The following is a 19,608-nucleotide window of genomic DNA, read 5'->3' as shown; positions in this document are numbered from 1 at the left end:
GCTCCCAGGTGCAGCAGGAAGCCCCTCCCTTCCAGGAAGCCCCCCCTGGATTCTTGCACCCTTACAATTCATCTCTCAACAGCCTATGAGCCCTGAGTTTGTCCTCTCCATCTAGACTGACTCTTGTCCCACCGGCTTAAAAAAAAAAAAAAAAAGGTTTTATTATATCTCACTATGGGATTTATGTATATATGTGTATGTATATATATATATATATATATATATATATATATATAAAATGTAAGCAGCACCACCCTCCCTTCCCCTCAGGGGCAGAGTCTTTGAAGCACCTTCCTCCCTTCTATTCTTAAGCACTAGGTAGGTTTGACTGCCCAGAGAGGGCTCTGCCTTCCCCCAAGGTCACACAGTGAGAGAGAGAGAGAGAGAGAGAGATGGAAAAGGGACCTAGATGGGCAGGCAGCCCCGCACTGTCTCCTTGGAGTCCTGGGGAGCCCGGGCCTCGGCTGCGTGGGAGAACTGGAAGGAAAGGAGAGGGGATTTGTTGGGCCTGTGTGGCAGCGGGCCAGACAGCCGAGCGAAGATGGTGAAGCAAGCGGGGAGGCGGGCCCCCAGCCCCGGCACCCCCCAGTTGCAGGCAGTCAAGCAAAGGGGGCATGCTTCACCGAGCCCACCAGGCAGGTGCCCCGTGGCCCCCCAAGTCCTCCTGAACCATCAGAGGCTGTTTTCTCGGTGGCGGCTGCTGTGTGTGAGCGAGCGCCGGGCAGTCCTGGACAGCGGTGGAGGCGGCAACGGGGCCCCGGCATTCAGATGAGCCGCTCCTCGGGCGGCAGCTTGAGGTTGGGGGGCGGCGGCACGCGGGCACCCACCTGCTCCTCGCTGCTGGGCCGGTAGGTGCCCTGTGTCTGCCGCTTCTCCCGAAGTTTTCGAACCAGCAGCACCAGCCCCACGGCCAGGAGCGAGGCAGCCAGGAGGGAGAAGACCACAATGATGGCGGTGATGGCCTCCTGAGACTGCAGGAGGGGGGACAGGTGTGCTCACCTGAGCCAGGGGACCCTGTGCACCCTCACCTGAGAAACATCCAGGGCTCCCAAAGCCCCCCCTCCTCCCCAAGCCTGTCACTTCCGGTGGTGTGGTTCCTCCACCCAGGATTCCCATGTCCCATCTGTCCCATCTGGGGCTCCCAGGCTCCCACCTGCCATGTTTGGGATCCCCCCCCCTCCCAAGCACCCGCCACCTCTGGGTCCCTCCACCTGCTACATGTGGGACTCCTGAATAACACCCCGCTGCCCTCCTCCCACATGTAACTCACCAGCGCCCCATGGGAGCCGGAGCCCGGGTCAGAGGGTGTGATGGTGCTGTTGTCATTTACGGGGGGGTCCAGCGCTGCGGGGAGGGACAAATTATTCCTCATCTATCCTTCCCATCTTAGCACAACTGCACCTCCCTCGGGCATCCCTCGGCTAGAACTCTGCTGAGTCTTCATTCTGGTAGAGACTGTGGGTGCCCTGCCTGCAAGGGCCCGCCGGGTTGATGTTGCCCCGAACCCAGCAGAGCCCCGCAGCGAGTAAGCAGCCTACAGCAGTTGGCAGTTTGTGCTGAGTTGGGGTCTGCTATAATGGATGGTGTCTGGAGCCTGACCCTGCCCCCCCCCCCCCCCCCCCCCCACCTCTCCGGCCCTCCCTCTGCCCTTAAGGATCTGGGTGGATCTGCGTTTCCCTGGAGTGTCTGACTCACACCTCCCCCCAGGCTCTCGAAACTGAAATAGAAGGACTGAATGGCTGAGTCCACACCTCTGGCCAGCCTGGTGAACCCGGGATCAGAGCTCCAGGCAGGTCTCCTCCTGGCTCCCAGTCTGCCCAACACACCTCAGCCATACTGAGACTCAGGTATTGAGGCTCCTGTCCCCCAGATCACAATCCCCCCTTCCTCAGGAACTCAGGAATTCTACACCGACGGCGACAGCCCAAGGAAACCCCTGGCACTGATCGCCCCAAGGAAACCCCTGGCACTGATCGCCTCTCAAGGTATCCCATGCCCGCTCCCCAGTTCCTGACCTCTCCGGGTCCCAGGTAACCCGCGCTTCTAAGCCCCGCCCCGTGCGCGCCCCGGGCCGGTACCTACTTTGCCCCCAGGCCCGGCCCCAGCAGGCGGGCAGCAGCTGCAGGCCGAGCGCCAGAAGCAGCCCCAGGCCGGGGCTCGCCATGGGCCGGGCGACGGGCTGGTGGCACCGGGAACCGGGCTTCTCCTGCGCGCTGCTTCTACCGCATCTCGGGCCGGGGGTACCTGCGACCCGGCACCTGGGGCGGGAGAAAGAGAAAGGCCGGGGGTGGGGTGGGGGAGGGGGCTGGGCTCGGGCGCAGGCCCAGGGGAGGGGTGACCCGCCCAGGGCACCCCGGAGTCCTGCCCCGCCCCCGCCGCCAGAGGTCAGAGATTAAAGATTAACTCGAAGCGGCGCGTTCCCGGGCTGGGGAAAGGGAAGAGGAAAGTGGGGGGAAGGGGCGGCAGGCCAAGGCGAGCGTCCTACCTCCCTACCTGGCCCAGGCGTCTTCGACCTTGCTCCGGTGCCCGGTCCGAGTACCTGGCTCGAACCCTCGGTGCGTCGGTCGGTAGCTCGGTCGGACTCCTCCAGCTCCTCCCGTTCACGTGACCCGGAAAGTTTAGTCACTCACCTGGGAGAGGAGCGCACTTCCGGCTCGTGCACCTGAGCCCAGATGGGAGGGCGGAGCCAAACGGGGGTGGGGCCGCGCCAGGGACGCACCTGTAACGGGAACCCAATTCTACAACAGCAAGGAGTAAGTAGGGGCGGAAGCGAGCTAGGGTAAGAGGGACCTGCCACCTGTGTTGCGGGCACACCTGTGGGAGACGTCTGCATTGAGCCACATCTCTGGAGTGTAGACGAACGGAAGCATACCTGTGTGGGAAACGGCTGTGTAGAACACGCCTGCGTTATAACACCTGACCGCGGCCGTCTGGGTTAGGGTACGTTTGTTTTGGAAACGCATCTGCATGGCTCCCCTATGAACTGAACAACGCTTGTATGAAAAATTCCTGCGTAGAAATGTATCGGAAAGAGCTGCACGAGACACACACCTTATAGGACCCAGTGACACGGAAACGTGCCCATATGGGTGTATACTTGACTGCAACATGCCTTTGGGGGGGGCGGGTGGAGGGGAGCTGTATGATGCATTCTTGAGTGGATTTCTGTTGAGAAACATACCTGTGAAATGGAGGGTATAGGCTGTATGGGGGGTATCTGCATAGAATTGAGAAGTGAGAAAAAAACCTGAGAACATCTGCATGAGACAAGTCACATTAAAGCAGATGGCGGGGCGCGCGGGGCGGGGGGGGGGCGCGGCGGGACAAAGGCTTCTGTGTATTGAGGCCCACCTGCTAGGGATGTTTCCGTGAGAAAACACCTGTTGGGGGCATTTCTGTGGGAAAACATCTGTATTCCCCATGTTGAAGGGCACCTGCAAGGACCACCTAGGAAGAAAATATCTGTGAGGGGACCTTCAAGAAGAGGCTCCTTTGTCTGGGACGCACCTATTTGAGCACTGGCTGGGCAGGACTAAATGGGTCCTCATGGCTGTATTTTTGGATAAAGGACGATGATGATAAGACCACCACCTCCTGGGAACTCTAGGGTGAAGAGTAGCGGCTAAGGGGAAATTAATCACTTTTAGAGTATAGAGCGATGGCTAAGAATTCCAGGTCTAGTTAAATCCCTGCTTTGCCCTGTAGTGGGCATGTGGACTGGGGAGAGCAGTTTAACCTCTGTTTCCTCATCTGTGAAGTGGGAAAGTCAGTCCCACCCACCTACCTTATAGAGTTTTGGCGAGGACGACGCGAGAGGTGAGTAAAAAGGCCTTGGGTTGTGCAACGCCGTGAGTCAATGTTAGCTATTATTATTTTTCGCCAGTGTGTTTCTGGCCGCCCCTCCCCCTAATGGTGACTCGAGAAACTGCGCCCAAAAGTAGTGGGAGGGACTTTCGGCAGGTGCAGCGAGCGCGACAGGCGGATGCCGCGCCTCCAGCGTTCGGCTTCCCGGTCTCCATCGGCACTCGAGCCTGGGATACTGAGAGGCCCAGGTTGGTCTGGAGAGAGCAGTCAGCCAAGCGACCGGATCCTGCCGCGGCCCCTTTAAGACGGCCAGGCCAGCCAGAAGTCGCGGGGGCCCAAGACAGCACCAGTTCAGCGCGGAAGCCCCGCCCAGGTGGGGCGGGCGGGCGCAGCTCCAGCATTTCTGGCCAATAGGAAACCGACTCTGCAGCCGCGCCGCCAGTTGATCTTCCGTTTCCCAGTCTAAGTGGGACACAGAAAGGAGGCTCGCGGGAGGGATGTAAAGCTTGCGGGGGAAAGCACCGCCTCTTGATTTTCTGTTTCTGCGGCCGAGTGGGGGATGTGAAATGAGCGGGCGGGCAGATGGAGGGCTGGATGGCCTCGGGTTGGTTCTTGAGCACGTCTGGGTTGAAAACGAGTACTTTGGCGCCTAAAGAGGATTAGTAGGGGAGGGAGGTCAAGTGGAAAGGGATTACGAAACCAAATCCCTGATATCTCTCTACTTCGCCCTTTGGGGCAGAGGGTAAACTGAGGCACGCAAGGCAGAACTCTGAAAGCAGAATTGAGACCATTGATCTCTCCAGCCCCTCTCCCCAGAATGAACCCTGGTGCTTCCTAGGCTGTGCAATATCAGAGCACCCCCGACACGCCGCCCCACACCCGCAGCTCCGCCTCCGGCCCCCTCCCCCCCCATGCGGGTCGGGGGAGGAGACGCCAATTCCGGCGCGGGCGGCGACGGTTAGCAGTCACCGGCTCCTGCAAGTGCCAGAGCCAGGCGGGCAGCGCGGAGGCTGCGGTGGCCGTGGCCGCGGAGCTGGCCCTGCGGGGCCCCGGGGGGGAGGGGGAGCCGCGAAGCCCCCGCTGAGGCCGCCGCTGCCGGGCCTCCCCTCCCCTCCGGGCGCCATGCGGGGGGGCCCGGGCGATGCGGAGCGGCGACAGCGCTGGGGTCGCCTCTTCGAGGAGCTGGATAGTAACAAGGACGGCCGCGTGGACGTGCACGAGTTGCGCCAGGGACTGGCTCGGCTGGGCGGGGGCGACCCGAACCGCGACACCCAACAGGTACCCCCGCGGGACCCCAGCCTGGCGCGCGGCGCTCGGGCCCGGCCGGCGCCCGGTAACCCGAGCCCCTGAATGGAGCGCCGCCGCTGCCTGGGAGTGCCTGTGGCTGCACTCCAGGGCCGGTGCCCAGCCTGAGCGTCTCTGCCCCCGTACCCCTGCCCACCGTGTCTGGGCCTAACGGGTTCGCCCCAGACCGAGCCAAGGAGGCCCCAGGCCTGCAGTTCGGCTGCCAGCACCCGGTCCCCACCCCCGTCGCCGGTGCTTCGCGGGTGGGGGATGGCTGCCAGCGAATGGAGCCCGTCCGATTTCCTGTCCACTGCCTTGGACACGCCCTCCTCTGAACTCTCCACCTGTCCCAAGACCTACCCTGCTCCCGCCTCAGGAGACACACCCTTCCCGTCCGCCCTCCCCTCCTCTGGGCACCCGCTGCCCCCCACCCCACCCCCAGCAAGCCGCCCAGCCTCTCAATGTTTACATTTCCCGACCTGCCCATTCCAATAAGCCTGGCTTAATGCCCCAGGCTATCCCAGCCGGGGATCCTGCCGGCCAACAGCCTTAGCTGGGGGTGTAGGAAAGCAGGAACCTGCCCCCAGACCTATGCAGGTGTCCCTGACACCTGTAGCCCCAGCTGCCACTGGAGTGTCTCCACAGCATCTTGAGGCCTCCAGTACAAGCCTCCGCTTCCCAGGTGGGAGGACAGAGGCCCAGTGGGCTCTCAGCTTGGATCTACCCCACATTGCCCAGAGCCGTCTCTAAAGGGAGCTCCCGGAACAGCCATATGGACAGGTTTTTGGGTTGTTGTTGTTTTTTTAAGAGACAGCTGGGAGGACAGGCTTTCAGAGACAAGAGCCCAAGGCTACCTACCACTTCCCGGCTCTGTAACCTTGAAAAAGTTACTCGACCTTGGAGAGCCTCAGTTTGTTTGCCAGGAAAACTGGACAACTGCTTTCCACCCCACCGCTCAACTGTGGCTTGGGCATGTTGCTGAGAAGTGAGCCGGCGCCTTCCCCTGCTTTAGGTTCTGGGGGGGCTCTGAGTTCCCTGGCCATAAGCTTGCCGTGCCCCCTGCAGATGGGCAGCGGCCATCTGGAGCTCCCTCATCCCTCCCCCCTGCCAGGGCAGTTCCCCTGAGGGTGACACTGACCCACGCGGTGGGCTGGACCTGGAGGAGTTTAGCCGCTACCTGCAGGAGCGAGAACAGCGCTTGCTCCTTCTGTTCCACAGCCTGGACCGGAATCAGGATGGTAAGGCCCAGGGATGGGCTGCAGGGGCCCTGGAGACACCGACGGGGTTAGAACTGGCAGCGCTAGGAGGAGGGGGGAGGGCCGCTTCTCCCTGATGACTCACAGGCTATTTTGGGAGCTAGGTGGTTGGGCCCATGGGCCCATCCTACCTCCTTTCCCTTCTGGGATGCGACCCCTATTATTACCCTTATGTTTCTAAGGGACAAAGATGCCCCATATTGCTTCTGGATTCCCTAGGAGGCGTAGGCACCCCCCATCCTTCTGGATCCCTAATGTTGCCTCTCAATCTCCTATGGCATAAGGACCCCCATAGTTATCCTGGATTCATTCTTTCATTCATTCATGGAACAGAGGAACCCGCCCCCCAACATTTCTCAGTTCTACCTCTCTGATCCCAATGGGTCAGTGACACCCCACCCCACCCTGCTGCAAATCTCACCCTGGGTTCCTGGATCCTCTGGTCTTGCTAGAGCATCCCATTCTGAGCTGTACTGCACCTGGGCTCCAGGGTTCCCCCCCACCACCCCCCACACACACCCTTTTCTACCTCTGGCCCCCTCCCAGGTCATATTGACGTGTCTGAGATCCAGCAAAGTTTCCGAGCTCTGGGTATTTCCATCTCTCTGGAGCAAGCAGAGAAAATTCTGCACAGGTGAGTAGCTGGGGTTCCAGAATCGCAGGTAACTCAGGTCCCCGGGACCCCTCGGCCACCTTGAACCTCTAGGCCCCAGGCCCGATCCCAGGGCAGGTGGAGCTGAGAGGCGGGCTTGGGAGTCAGGCAAATCCTGGGCCACTCTCTTCACTTCTCTGAGCCTCAGTTTTCCCCTTTGCAAAATGGCCAGCTCTCGGTGCACAGGAAGTCAGTCTACCCCCAAACCAACCGAACCCCATCCGACCCCCTCCAGCCCCGGCATTGATTCTGTCCCACCTTGCCCCACATCCGCAGCATGGACCGTGACGGCACAATGACCATCGACTGGCAGGAGTGGCGCGACCACTTCCTGTTGCATTCGCTGGAGAATGTGGAGGATGTGGTCTATTTCTGGAAACATTCGACGGTGAGGTGGGGGCAGCTTTCCCAGCTTGGTGGCCGGGCCTTACTCTGGTTTCCCCAGGGCACGGAGGGGCTGGGTCAGGAGCCTTGAGAAGGAGGAGCTGCTGGGAACGGTCAAGGGATGAGAAAGTCCAGTCCTCTCTTCCTCTGATCAGTGCTCAGGGGACTAGGGACCCGCTGCGGGGAGGTCTGGAGCCCTTCAGACCTGACTTTGGGGCCATGGGGGCAGACTGTGGGAGGTGGGAGCACGGGGAAGGAAGAGCTCACCAGGTGGGTCACCCAGCCCCCAGCTTCCACCCACAGCTCTCCTTCTACTGGTTTCTGTTTGCCTCAGTAAACGGTTCTATTGCCGAAGGGACTCACAAGAAAGCCACCTTCTTTGGAGGGTTCACTGAGATCCACTGGAAGGTGGGAGAGGAAGTGCTCTAGGTTGCCAGCTTCTAGTTGGGAATCTCTGAGTGATGCTTCCAGTAGGATCTGATGGCATCTGGAGGGGAATCCACACGTGAGATCCGGGGAGATCCTGTTGGGAGATCCAGAGATTCCCACGCTGGGGATCCATGAGGGGGCTTGGTTGGGATGTCTATAAGTGAATTCTAGGGGAGGGCTGATCCCTGGGGGGCAGATTCTCCATGGGATCTCTTGAGGCCCTGGGAGGGATCCACTAGTCTCCTTACGTGGCAGGTCCCTGATGGGATCTCATGTGGCCCTGGAGGGATCTTGTGGAATCCTTGTGTGGGAGATCCTTGGGTGGGATCCCTCAAAGGGGTCTGATTGGCTCTGGGAGGAATCTTTGTGTGTAGATGCTTGAGTAGATTCCTTTGGTGGGATCTGGTGGAGGTGCCCAGGAGGGGTGTTAGGATCCTGTGTGGGATCAGGCTGGATGTTTTGGTAGGATCTGGTAGGGGTCCAAGAGGGATCGCCTGGGCTCTCCAAGTGCGATGCACTGGCAGACTCTCTGGGTGTCCTGGGCTTCGTGAGGGAGTTACCGTTTAGGGCTGAGTCGCATCTCCCTGCCCCCTGGCGTGACAGCCCAGTCCCTGCGTCCTTAGGTCTTGGACATCGGCGAGTGCCTGACTGTTCCTGATGAGTTTTCAGAGCAGGAGAAGCTAAGCGGCATGTGGTGGAAGCAGCTGGTGGCGGGTGCGGTGGCAGGTGCTGTGTCGCGGACGGGCACAGCCCCTCTGGACCGCCTCAAGGTCTTCATGCAGGTGAGGGGCCCTGGAAAGAGCCCCCCTCCCCCGTGCCAGGCCTGGGGCCCCCAGAAGGGGACCGCAAAGCCACCTTGTCTCCCCACGTAGGTCCACGCCTCCAAGACCAACAAGCTGAACATCCTGGGGGGCCTAAAGAACATGATCCGAGAGGGGGGCATGCGCTCCCTGTGGCGCGGGAATGGGATTAACGTGCTTAAGATCGCACCCGAGTCGGCTATCAAGTTCATGGCCTATGAGCAGGTGGGGGCAGGCGTGAGAGGCGTCAGCCAGACGCGAGGGCTAGTGGGATTGGCCTGGGGGTGGGGGTGGGGAGGGGCATCGGCTCCCCTGTGTGGTGCCCGCAGCAGGAGGACCTGAGATCCTGCCCACCTCTCCCACCTCCAGATCAAGCGGGCCATTCGAGGGCAGCAGGAGTCACTGCACGTGCAAGAGCGCTTTGTGGCCGGCTCCCTAGCTGGCGCCACAGCCCAAACCATCATTTACCCCATGGAGGTGAGAAGGAGGGACCCCGGGAGAGGCCCCGTGGCAGGGTGGGAGGCTCGCAATAACCATGTCACTCTGCGGTGTGGTAGACGTTGGAATTACAACTTTGCCTCTCCCGGCTTCGGACTGTAGCTCATTGGAGCAATGCTGTTTCATGGGTAGTCTGTGTGGGCGTCGGCCACTGAGATGTGTCTCCTGGGGATGGTCGCGTTGGTCATAACTGTTTAGGCAGCAGCCGTGGGTTCCAGCCGCTCACAGCCACGCCTCTTCTAAGGATACTGATTTCCAGGATGTTTGTTCCCAGGGGAATCATCTCTAGATGAAACTGTTTTCAGAGAAATCGTTTCAGGTTTCAGGTTGTGCAGTGTATCAGGATTGCAGTGTATCATGGAAAACTCAAATCACATAAATGAAGTCTGAGGTAAGCAGTTCAGGGCAGGTATGGTGAGTTCAAAGTGTTAGAGACCCAAGTTCCTTCCCTCTATCTTCTTCCAGCACTTCAGAATGTAGCACCCACCTCATGGACCAAAGTGGCTGCTTGTGCTCCAGTCATCACATCCATATTGCAGTCAAGAAGGAAGAATAGACAAAGGAAAGAACACCTCCCTGCCTTTAAGGATACTTTCTGAGAGTCACACATACCTGTTTTCCTGCTGTTTCGTTAGCTAGGACTTAGTCACATGGCCATACATCTAGGGAAAATGAGAAATGTAGTCTTTATTTCTGGTGGCTCTGTGCTTGCTGAAAATTATAGCTTCTATTATTAAGGGGGAAAGGGAGCAAGATATTGGGAGACAGAAGTGGCCATCATATGTAACTCTGAGAGGTGTCAACATTTTTAGGTATAGGGATTTGGGGATGACGGAAGATTCTAGAGTAAGTGGTTTGTTAAATTCCAGTATTGCCAGGGTACATCCTTCCAGAAGTAGCTATTTCTACGTGTCTTCGTTCCTGGATGTGGTGTGTCTGGAGGCAGTTTTTCCAGGGATAACCGGGTTCTCTCCAGGTGCTGAAGACGCGGCTGACCTTGCGCCGGACGGGCCAGTACAAGGGGCTGCTGGACTGTGCGTGGCGGATCCTGGAGCGAGAGGGGCCCCGAGCCTTCTACCGAGGCTACCTGCCCAACGTGCTGGGCATCATCCCCTACGCAGGCATCGACCTGGCCGTCTATGAGGTCTGTGGGTAGCCCGCCCCTCCCTCCTTTTTTCTCCCCTCTGAGATTTGCCCACGGGACACCGTCTTCCCATGGGCCGACTCAGTCGACCTCCAAAACTAGGGAGAAGCGCCATGGGCCCTGGGGAACCCCTTCAGCCATCGGACTCCCGACTCTTGCATTTACCACCGTGAGAATTCTCATCACTTCCCTTTACAGTTCAGCCTTCCTGAGTCTCGGGACACGGGAAGTTCAGGGACCACGGTAGCTCACAGACTCACGGGAGCAGGTGAAGATGAGCTTGAAAGATGCCCACCTCCCCAAAGCACGTATCGGACCCAGCCGATGCCTTCTTCAGGGCCTGCCCGTTTCGGCATCAGCTGTCATCGTAAAAACTACACATCTCAGTGCCTTTATCAAGAGACGCAGGAACAGGGAGTTTTTGGTTTTTGCTTTTTCTCTTCCAGAGACCTTGTTCATTACTTTTTACCTTCTTCTGGTGGGATCACCAGGTTCCTCGGTAGCACAGCCCCAGTTGTCCCCAGGCATCCCCCAAAGTCTTTGTATTCGGGACAAGGCCAGCCTCACAGGCAGGTGACCAGGGCAGTTGCCAAGGGCCCCATGTTCAGAGGGCCCTGCCCTTGGTTTAATGCTCTGCTGTTGCTGTCTTGAAATTCCTAATCAGCTTTGGACAAGGGACCTCACGTAATTTTAATATGCTTCGGACCTTGCGAATTATGTGGTTGGTCCTGACCTACAACACTCCACACCTGCCATCCATACTTGATGTCCCCAGCACCCAGCATCTATGCCGCCAAATGAGACAAGGCCATCCCCCATTCACTCACCTGTTTGTTGATTCGTTCATCCATTCATTTATTCACTGGTTCACTCAGCAACTACTTACTAGACATCCCAAAGCACTGGGCATTGTGCTGATTGATGCAGATACAGCATTAAATAACACCATGTTTGCTTTCCTGGGGCACCCACTCCAGTGAACAAGGAAGTCAGCCAACCAGCGAACAAGCAGTTTCAGATCCCGCTAAGTTCTCAGAAGATGACAAAACAGGATGTGTAATTGAAAGTAACAGTGGGCAGGGGGTGGGGGGGTCTAGGCTCGCCTCTGAGAGGTGATGTGGGAGGGAGTGTGAACAAGGCAGAGAGTGTAGGTCCAGAGGCAGGCCTGTGGGAGGAGTGGAAGTCTTGAGTGGCTCGAAGGAACCACAGATTCAGCAAGAGCTCAATGACATGGCTGGTTTTTCCTAAGTGCAATACAAAGCCATCGAGGGCTGTGTGCAGAAATGAGACATAACTTTATTTGATCCATTCTTCACCAGCAAAAGGGAGCTGGGAGGTCTAAGGAGTTTGAGAAGCGTTGTGCCCTCTTGGAGTTTCAAACTCGTCATTAGTCCTTTAAAGGCTCTGACAAGTGTACAGAGCAGTGATTTCACTGTTTGGGGGTTTTTTGTTTGTTTTGTTTTGTTTTTTAGCCCAGTGCGGGCCATGCCTATGCAGTCACCAGAACTTCTTTTCAACAGAACAGCCCTTAAAACACTCATTAAACACCAGTTTGGCAAATGCTGCTCCAGAATTGCAAAGGCAATAATGGTGAACAGTTGCTTCCAATGTGCTCACTCCATGCTCCGGCCAGACATCACGCATCTATCTATCACAGCCCCGCGGCCAGACATCACGAATCAATCACAGCCCCGAGGCCAGACATCACGCATCTATCTATCACAGCACCGAGTCCCTCTCAACACACTTCCGGGCAGCCATTCCCAAGGGGTTAGAATTGACATAGGAAATGAAACTGAGGAGCCATCCCAGTCCCAGAGTATGAAAGAAGGTTCTCGCAGAGGCTCCAATAAGGGATTGGCTGCCCCTAAAGACAGAGCGCCCCACTCTGGACTCAGGTGTGGCTCTGAATGTTGATTCCCACCTGTCTCTTGTGGCTCTGGGTAAGCAGCTTCCCTGGGTCCTCAGTTTTGCATCCATTAAATGGAGACGACAGTGGTATTTGTCTTAGTTTGAGGTCTTCCAGAAGCAGGGATGTGAGAGCAAGTAGTTTGGTGGGAAGGTAAGGCGACCAAAACAAGGAGCATGAGCTCCCTAGGGCCGCCTAACCTCAAACTGGGGGGCAACAGACATTTATCGTCACAGCTCTGGAGGTCGGAGTCTAAACTTGACTCGGCAGGGCCATGCTCCCTCTGAAAGCTTAGAGGGAAATCCTTCCTTGCTTCTTCCAGCTTCCGGTGGTTGCCGGCAACCCTTGCTGCTTCTCTGCTTGTAGACCCATCCATCCGATCTCGGCCTCTGTCTCCGTGTGGCTGTCTTCCCCGCTGCTACGCGTCTCCATCTCTGTGTCTCCTCTTCTTAGAAGGACATCAGTCATTTTGACTATGGGGCCACCCTACTCCAGGATGGCCTCACCCCAACCCATCACACCTGCAAAGACTCTCTTTGCAAACAAGGTCACAATCTGAGATCCTGGGGGTTAGGACTCCAACATACCTTTTGGGAGGACATAATTGAGCCTGTTAGCAAGCAAGCTATCGTGGCGGGCAGGTGGAGCTCAATCCTGGCGGGGGGCTCTGCAGGCACCTGCATAGAACACGCCCCAGCAGAGACGCAAGGGAGTTGGGGTATTGATACACCCAGTCAGTTGTCTGAAGCTCGCTTCTGGGGGTGCTGGTTCCCCAGCACTTCCCGCCTATTCTGGGTGCTCAGCACAGCCTTGCCCGGGTCCAGTGAGAGTCCTCGGGCAGAACCGTGGATACTGGCAGCTGGGAGTCAACAGATTTGGGTCGAAATGGTAAGGGATAAGAACGGGGCGTCCACCTTGGCGAGGGTGTTAGTTTTCTATGGCTGCTGAATCAAATGACCACAGACTTAGTGGTTTAAAACAGTGCACATTTATGACAGTGCTTTTTTTTTAAATTAAAAACATGTTTTAAGTTTAATTATTTTGAGAGAGACAGAGAGAGAACACAAGCAGGGGAGACGGACAGAGGATCCAAAGCAGGCTATGAGTTGTCAGCACAGAGCCCGACGCGGGGCTCAAACTCACAAACCGTGAGATCATGACCTGAGCCGAAGTCGGACGCTCTACCGACTGAGCCACCCAGGTGCCCCTGCTCTCTTATAAGGAGCCTCATGATGACACTGGACCTAGCTGGATATTCTAGCATCGTGCCCCCTTAACTTAATCACATCTGCAAAGTCCCTCCTGCCACGGGAGGTACCATATTCCCAGGTTCCAGGGACAAGGCATGGACAGTAGGGGCAGGGGCCATCCTTCCACATACCATAGAGGCTGAGGACTGAGTGGCAGGGTGCAGGTACAGTGCTGTGGGGCACCTAGGAGGCACCGCTAGGCTAGTACCCGCTGCTGTCAGGGGTGGTGGGGGGGGCGCTGCAGAAGCCAGCCAGCAGGGGGTCTGCGGTGTTACCAGTTCCAATCCAATCCCGCTCCCTTCTCTGCCCCTGCCAGACGCTGAAGAACCGATGGCTCCAGCAGTATAGCCATGACTCGGCCGACCCAGGCATCCTCGTGCTCCTGGCCTGTGGCACCGTCTCCAGCACCTGTGGCCAGATAGCCAGTTACCCCCTGGCCCTGGTCCGGACCCGCATGCAGGCCCAAGGTGAGGCCTGGGTGGGAGGATGGGGCGGGGAGAGCCTCACAACTTGGGCCCCTCCCCCTCATCCCCAGCTCCTGCAGTCCCGGGTAGGCGGAGTCCCAGGCTGGGATCTTCCTGGACTTGGATGGCCTTCACTAAAGTCCCTACCTTTCTCTGGGCCTCAGTGTACCCATTTGTGACACTGGAACAGGGGCCCTTCAGCCGAAGGAGGAGAGCAGGTGCAGCCGTTCCTGGAAGAGTGCCCTAGCAATCTTAGCTGGGAGGGCTGCTCGTTTGAGCTCCAATTTGCAAGGCTGGATTACGGGCAGGGGGGAAGCTCAGGTCAAGGAGGGGTGGGGCCAGGCTGGCTATGGGTGTTTTGTTTTCCTCTGTAGTTTTCTTTTAGGAGTTTCTCCCCCCAACACACACACACACACACACACACACACACCCCACATTCCTGGATCTGTTTGGGGAGTTTCCTTGGGAATTTTAGCGTTTGTATTTTGTGATTTTTCTCTGGGGGTGTATCAGTGCATAAACCTGGGTTCTCACCCTCTGACAGCTCCCAGGCTGGAAGGGAAGCAAGATGCTGAATAAATCGTTTCACACTTCAGTATGGATTTAGGGTTGAGCAAAGGAGAAGGGAAAGAGCCACACTTAGACTGGGGTACCCAGGAGGGCTCCCCTAAAGAGCCTGCTTTGGAATGGAGGCTGGAAGGCAGAGTGAGCGTCAGCTGGGAGAAGAGGCAGGGAGATGAGTTCCAGGAAGGGGAGGACGCCTGTGCCCTCTCCCACCACACACACACATACCCCTTCTCTGTTTCTAATCATCCCCCAACTTGGGCCCTCGAGATCCGGGTGGAACGGTGAACAGCCATCTCTAGAGTGGTAGGTCTCACTGCTAATCTATCCCCCTCCCTCCTGCTGCAGCGGCCAAAAGCCCAGTCCTGGGAGTAGGAGGGGGCAGTGAGAGGGGCCCTTTGGCCTTACCCGGCCTCCCCACCCCTCCCAGCCTCCATCGAGGGCGCCCCCCAGCTCTCCATGCTGGGTCTGTTCCGTCACATCCTGTCCCAAGATGGCGTGTGGGGCCTCTACCGGGGCATTGCCCCCAACTTCATGAAGGTTATCCCGGCTGTGAGCATCTCCTATGTGGTCTACGAGAACATGAAGCAGGCCCTGGGGGTCACGTCCAGGTGAGGGACCCGGAGCCTGCCCCACCCAATCACGAACCCCCCCACACCTCGGCCACTGGAGACTGGTGGCCCAGCCAATGGACCCCAGGGCCCCCGCACCAAATCACAGGATCTCTACACCTAATCCACTGGGTCCTACTCCCCACGTCTCAGCTTCCGCCCCCTCCCCACCCCCGCACACACACTGGGTCCTGGGCCTCCATGTCTTAACCAGGGGATCCCCTACAACCCAACTAACGGATCCTGGTAACCCAACCACAGGAGCACATACCGCCATATCTAAACACCCAGACCCCAGCCCCCTCAGGCCCCAGATCCAGCACCGGGTCCTAGATCCCCAAACCCGCTGGCGGATCCCAGATCCCCATGCTTCCAGCCCTGGATCTCCAAGCTCGCCCACTGGATTCTGGATACCAAGAAGCCTCAGCCACCGGATCCCAGATCCCCTCACCCCAGCTACTGGATTCCTGAATTCCTTTGCCTTGACACTGAGTCCCGGATCCCTCTGCTTTGACTACTGGATTCCATACATTTCAACCACTACACCCTCAACCCCCAACCACCGGATCTCGGATTCCCAAGCCCTGACCGGCTGGATCCTGGCTTCTAAATCCACAATGTGAGAGCCCAACGGCAGAGCGCGTGGGTCCCGGCGACTGCAGCTGTTGGGCCCCAACCCCTTCACCACAGGCACTGGATGCTGAAACCTCACCCATAGGAAGGAGACCCCGACCCTTCCAAGCACTGGATCCCAGCCCCTTAACCCCTGGATTCTGACCGGAATCCTCCCAAGGCACTGGGTCCTGAGTGCTCAGACTCTAAGCCTAGATAGATCCCAATAGGCCAATCACAGCGTCCTGGATCCCACGCGCCCCCCGTCGCAGACACACCCCAGAGCCCAGGGCCCTCCCCCCTCCCTGTGACACAAAGCCCATGGTCTAAGGAGCCTGCGGGAAGCCCAGGTCCTGGCCTCCTTCTTGGGACTTGTCCAAAGTCCTGACCCATCTAAACGCTGGCAGCACAGGAAGGAGAGGTCCCTCCCACACCCTAGAAAGAGGCTGGACACCCCCATCACCTACCCAGCATGGCTACGCCTCTGGCCCCTGGGGAAACTGCTCCCCCGAAATGCTCTGCAGTGTCCTCCATCCCCTTCCCACCTTTAGGCTAACGATAACCCCCAGTCACTCTTTCTTGGGGGCTGGCAAGGGGGCAGTCTGAGGCTGGGGACACATTAAGGGGACCCCCCCAAACCCACCCTAGCACTGCCAGCCTCTCCCCAGGCTTCAGGGTTGGGAGCCAGGAGGAAGTCTACCCAGACTAGCCTTCCCTGGAGCCCAGCATCTGCTTTTGCAAAACGAACAAGCCAAATCCCCAAACTCAGTCTACGTCTATTTTTCTACCAGAGAGGAGCAGACATTCCTTCCCCCTGAAATAACCCAAGCCCCCCCCCCCAGCACCCCCACTATCTTGTACATTCTGCACTTTATAGTTGGATTCTGAGCTTAGCATAACTGGGGACCCCCTCCCTTCACTCCTCCCAAGTCTTTGGGGAACCCCATTAGAGGACTGCGAAAGAGTTGTTTCAGGGGGCTGGAGGACCCCCCCCACCTCCCCTTCCCACCTACACCGTGTCTCACCTCCCTGCCTGTGTGTGTTATTTCCAAGGAAAGAGCAAAAGGATACACTTTCTAAGCTCTTTCGTTGTGGTTTTTGCTGAAAAGGGGTGGGTGGATGGGGGACCGCTTCAAACTACCCAGCAGGGGAGGGACATGGGCCGTCCTCCGTCACACACAGTTCCAGGAGACCAGGAAGTGACTCCCTCTTTAAGCCTCAGTTTCCATAGCTGTAAAGTGGGGGCAGTGAGAAATCCACATTCATGAGCACTTTGGATTTTTCCAGTACTCTAATTACACAAGGGTATTCGTTTGCCCAGGGCTGTAAATTACCACCAACTGGGGCCTTAAAATGGCAAATGCTTTAGATTGAAATATTTTTTTATTGTGGTAAAATACACGTAAAATTTACCATCTTAACCATTTTTTAAAATATGTGTTTGTTCTGAGAGAGAGAGAGAGAGAGAGAGAGAGAGAGAATCCCAAGCTGGCTCAGTGCTGTCAGTGGAGAACCGGACGCACGGCTCGAACTCACAAACCCCAAGATCATGACCTGAGCCGAAATCGAGTCAGAGGCTCAAGTGACTGAGTTGGTGCCCCTCGTCCTAACCAGTTTGAAGTATACAGCTCAGTCAAGCACATTACATGGTTGGGCAGCCACCCCCACAACCCATCTCCAGAACTTTCCATCTCCCCAGACTGAGACCCCGTCCCCATGAAGCACTGACTCCTCACCCCTGGCTCCCACCATCCCCTCTCTGTTTCTGTGGACAGGGCTCCTCTAGGGACCTCCTGTGAGGGAGGTCATGAAGTCCTTTTGTGACTGGCTTTTCTCACCGAGCACAATGTCCTCAGGGTCCATCCACGATGTAACAGGTGCCGGGATGTCCTTCCTTTTTAAGGCCGAACATTATTTCGTTGTATGGATGGACCACATCCTGTTCACCCTTCATCCAGCGAGAGACACTGGGTTGCTTCCACTTTGGGCTATATCGTGAATAAGAAACAACAGGAATTTATTGTCTGCCCCGTTCTGAAGTCTAGAAGTCTGAAATCAGAGGGTCAGGAGGGCCATGATCCCTCTGAAGAGACTTTAGGGGAGGATCCTTCTTGCCTCTTCCAGCTTTTGGCAGTCGCTGGCACTGTTCCTCGGCCTGTAGACTCAGTCCAATTGCTGCCTGTCTTTAAGTGACCAAACATGGGGCACCTGGGTGGCTCAATCGGTTAAGAGTCCAACTTCGGCTCGGATCGTGAGTTCGAGCCCCGCGTCAGGCTCTGTGCTGACAGCTCACGGCCTGGAGCCTGACTGGGATTCTGTGTCTCCCTCTCTCTCTGGCCCTCCCCCACTTGCACTCTGTCTCTGTCTCTCAAAAATAAACATTAAAAAATTTTTTTTAGTTACCAACCTTTTTCCTACGTGGACCATGATAGTCACCCTCCAAGATGTTCCCAGGGTGCCTGGGTGGCTCAGTCATTTAAGCATCCAACTTCAGCTCAGGTCATGATCTCGCAGTCCATGAGTTCGAGCCCCGCGTCGGGCTCTGTGCTGACAGCCCAGAGCCTGGAGCCGGCTTCGGAATCTTTGTCTCCCTCTCTCTCTGCCCCTCCCCCGCTCACGCTCTGTCTTTGTCTCTCAAAAATGAATATACGTTAAAAAAAAAAAAAAAGGAAAAACAAAAAACAAGCAAACCAAAAAAACCAAGATGTTCCCCAAGGATCTCTTCCTCCTAGAACTCACATTCTTGGGTAGTCCCCTCTCTCACTGAACCAAGGAGAGTCTGTATGACCAAGAGGATCCAAGAGCAGTGATAGTATGTTACTACCAAGAAGAGATTATAAAAGGCACTGCAGATACCATCTTCTCTGTGTTTTAAGCTGCTACAGTTGGGGTACTTTGTCATGCAGCTGTAGCTAACCGATACACGTACACATACACAGACATGATTTTCCACACACTCAACTAAGAAATGAAACCTGGCTGACTATGTTGTACTTTTACTTCCTTTAAATTATGTCCTGAGGATCAATGCCCAGAAGCAGGATCGCTGGGCCAAAGGCTAGGACTATTCCAGGATCATGCCACCAGAAAACTCGTATGCGATAGATGCAGCCACCAACAAGGAATGAGCATTACTAGTTTTGCTTCAGTCACACCAGCATCGAGTATTACCACTTTGATTTGATTGAATCGGGTCCGTTAACGTCTGTTTTCTCGTTCACGTTCCTGCATCCCATTACGCTGGTTGGGGCTTAGGAGGCCCCGCTGATATGCAGTGTGACACCAGAAAGACTGCTTTTCTCTTTCTATGTCTCCCCCAAAATAAGAGGTGTTTCAACTAACATCTTTAGAGGGAAAAGAACTTACATTTATTGAGCAAGCACTACACGCCATGGCTGTGTGCTAAGCTCTTGGATGTGTTATCTTCTTCACCTATTCACCATCTACTTGCCGGACCCTTACTTGGTGCCAGACCCGGTTTTGGACATGGGACACGGAAGTGAGTGAAACAGACAACCACCATTGCTCTCGTAGACCCCACATTCCAGTGGGGAGCGAGAAACAATAATAACACGCGTGAGTGAATATGTAACCATGTGGGAAACAAAGGTGCTACAGATACCAACAAAGGAGGGAAGGGGGATATGAAATCCTACAGGGCAGAGTTTAAATAGGGTGGTCAGAGGCAGCATCAGGGAGAAGGAGATGTTTGCATAAGGATTTAAAGACAGCGAGGGAGGCAGCATGGCGATGTCTAGGAAAACAGCATTCTAGGCAGAGAAGAGAGCCAGTGCAAGGGCCCTGGGGCAGCACCATGCCTGGCGTGTTGGAGGAAGAGGAAGGAGGCCCGTGGGGCTGAAGCAGAGTGGGCAAGGGGGAAAGAGGGAGGGAGGGAGGGCAGAGGGGGCGGGACAGGTTGTACAGGGTGTGGTGGGCCTCAGGGAGGA

At 56.7% G+C, this 19,608-nt stretch overlaps 2 protein-coding genes across 6 annotated transcripts; one reads left to right on the top strand and one right to left on the bottom strand.

Annotated features, from left to right (window-relative positions):
• Window positions 1–250: 250 nt before the first annotated feature.
• Window positions 251–4,235, bottom strand: CRB3 (crumbs cell polarity complex component 3). Of its 2 annotated transcripts, none has more exons than XM_042977272.1 (7): window positions 3,785–4,235; window positions 3,352–3,447; window positions 2,494–3,181; window positions 2,083–2,258; window positions 1,271–1,344; window positions 828–971; window positions 251–477 (listed from the first exon to the last, which is right to left on the bottom strand). In XM_042977272.1, exons 4-7 carry the CDS (start codon window positions 2,162–2,164, stop codon window positions 406–408), a joined length of 372 nt encoding a protein of 123 aa, XP_042833206.1. In that variant the 5' UTR covers window positions 2,165–2,258; window positions 2,494–3,181; window positions 3,352–3,447; window positions 3,785–4,235; the 3' UTR covers window positions 251–405. The 2 variants fall into 2 exon arrangements, with proteins under 2 accessions (XP_042833206.1, XP_042833208.1); XM_042977274.1 differs by having other exon boundaries at window positions 2,494–2,983.
• Window positions 4,236–4,784: 549 nt separating this feature from the next.
• Window positions 4,785–17,914, top strand: SLC25A23 (solute carrier family 25 member 23). Of its 4 annotated transcripts, none has more exons than XM_042977948.1 (11): window positions 4,785–5,082; window positions 6,200–6,326; window positions 6,891–6,978; window positions 7,273–7,384; window positions 8,433–8,591; window positions 8,682–8,834; window positions 8,979–9,086; window positions 10,084–10,251; window positions 13,727–13,877; window positions 14,869–15,049; window positions 17,518–17,914. In XM_042977948.1, exons 1-11 carry the CDS (start codon window positions 4,927–4,929, stop codon window positions 17,561–17,563), a joined length of 1,449 nt encoding a protein of 482 aa, XP_042833882.1. In that variant the 5' UTR covers window positions 4,785–4,926; the 3' UTR covers window positions 17,564–17,914. The 4 variants fall into 4 exon arrangements, with proteins under 4 accessions (XP_042833882.1, XP_042833880.1, XP_042833883.1 ...); XM_042977946.1 differs by lacking the exon at window positions 17,518–17,914 and adding an exon at window positions 15,410–16,744; XM_042977949.1 differs by lacking the exon at window positions 17,518–17,914 and adding an exon at window positions 15,311–15,501.
• The last annotated feature ends 1,694 nt before the right edge of the window (window positions 17,915–19,608 follow it).

The sequence above is a fragment of the Panthera tigris genome, chromosome A2, assembly GCF_018350195.1.
Source record: "Panthera tigris isolate Pti1 chromosome A2, P.tigris_Pti1_mat1.1, whole genome shotgun sequence".
Lineage (NCBI taxonomy): Eukaryota > Metazoa > Chordata > Mammalia > Carnivora > Felidae > Panthera > Panthera tigris.
Note: the sequence above shows the minus strand (reverse complement) of the source record. Positions and strands in the feature narration are given on the sequence as shown.

Bases quoted from the DNA above. Each gene is read 5' to 3' on its own strand.
- CRB3 (XM_042977272.1), bottom strand. From the start codon at position 2,164: ATGGCGAGCCCCGGCCTGGGGCTGCTTCTGGCGCTCGGCCTGCAGCTG. The intron at 972-1,270 runs GTGAGTTACATG...CCCCTCCTGCAG, and splicing joins CCGGCTCCCATGGGGCGCTG to TCTCAGGAGGCCATCACCGC. The intron at 478-827 runs GTGGGTGCCCGC...CTTTCCTTCCAG, and splicing joins GGCCCAGCAGCGAGGAGCAG to TTCTCCCACGCAGCCGAGGC.
- SLC25A23 (XM_042977946.1), top strand. From the start codon at position 4,927: ATGCGGGGGGGCCCGGGCGATGCGGAGCGGCGACAGCGCTGGGGTCGC. The intron at 5,083-6,199 runs GTACCCCCGCGG...CCCCCCTGCCAG, and splicing joins CGAACCGCGACACCCAACAG to GGCAGTTCCCCTGAGGGTGA. The intron at 9,087-10,083 runs GTGAGAAGGAGG...GGTTCTCTCCAG, and splicing joins CCATCATTTACCCCATGGAG to GTGCTGAAGACGCGGCTGAC.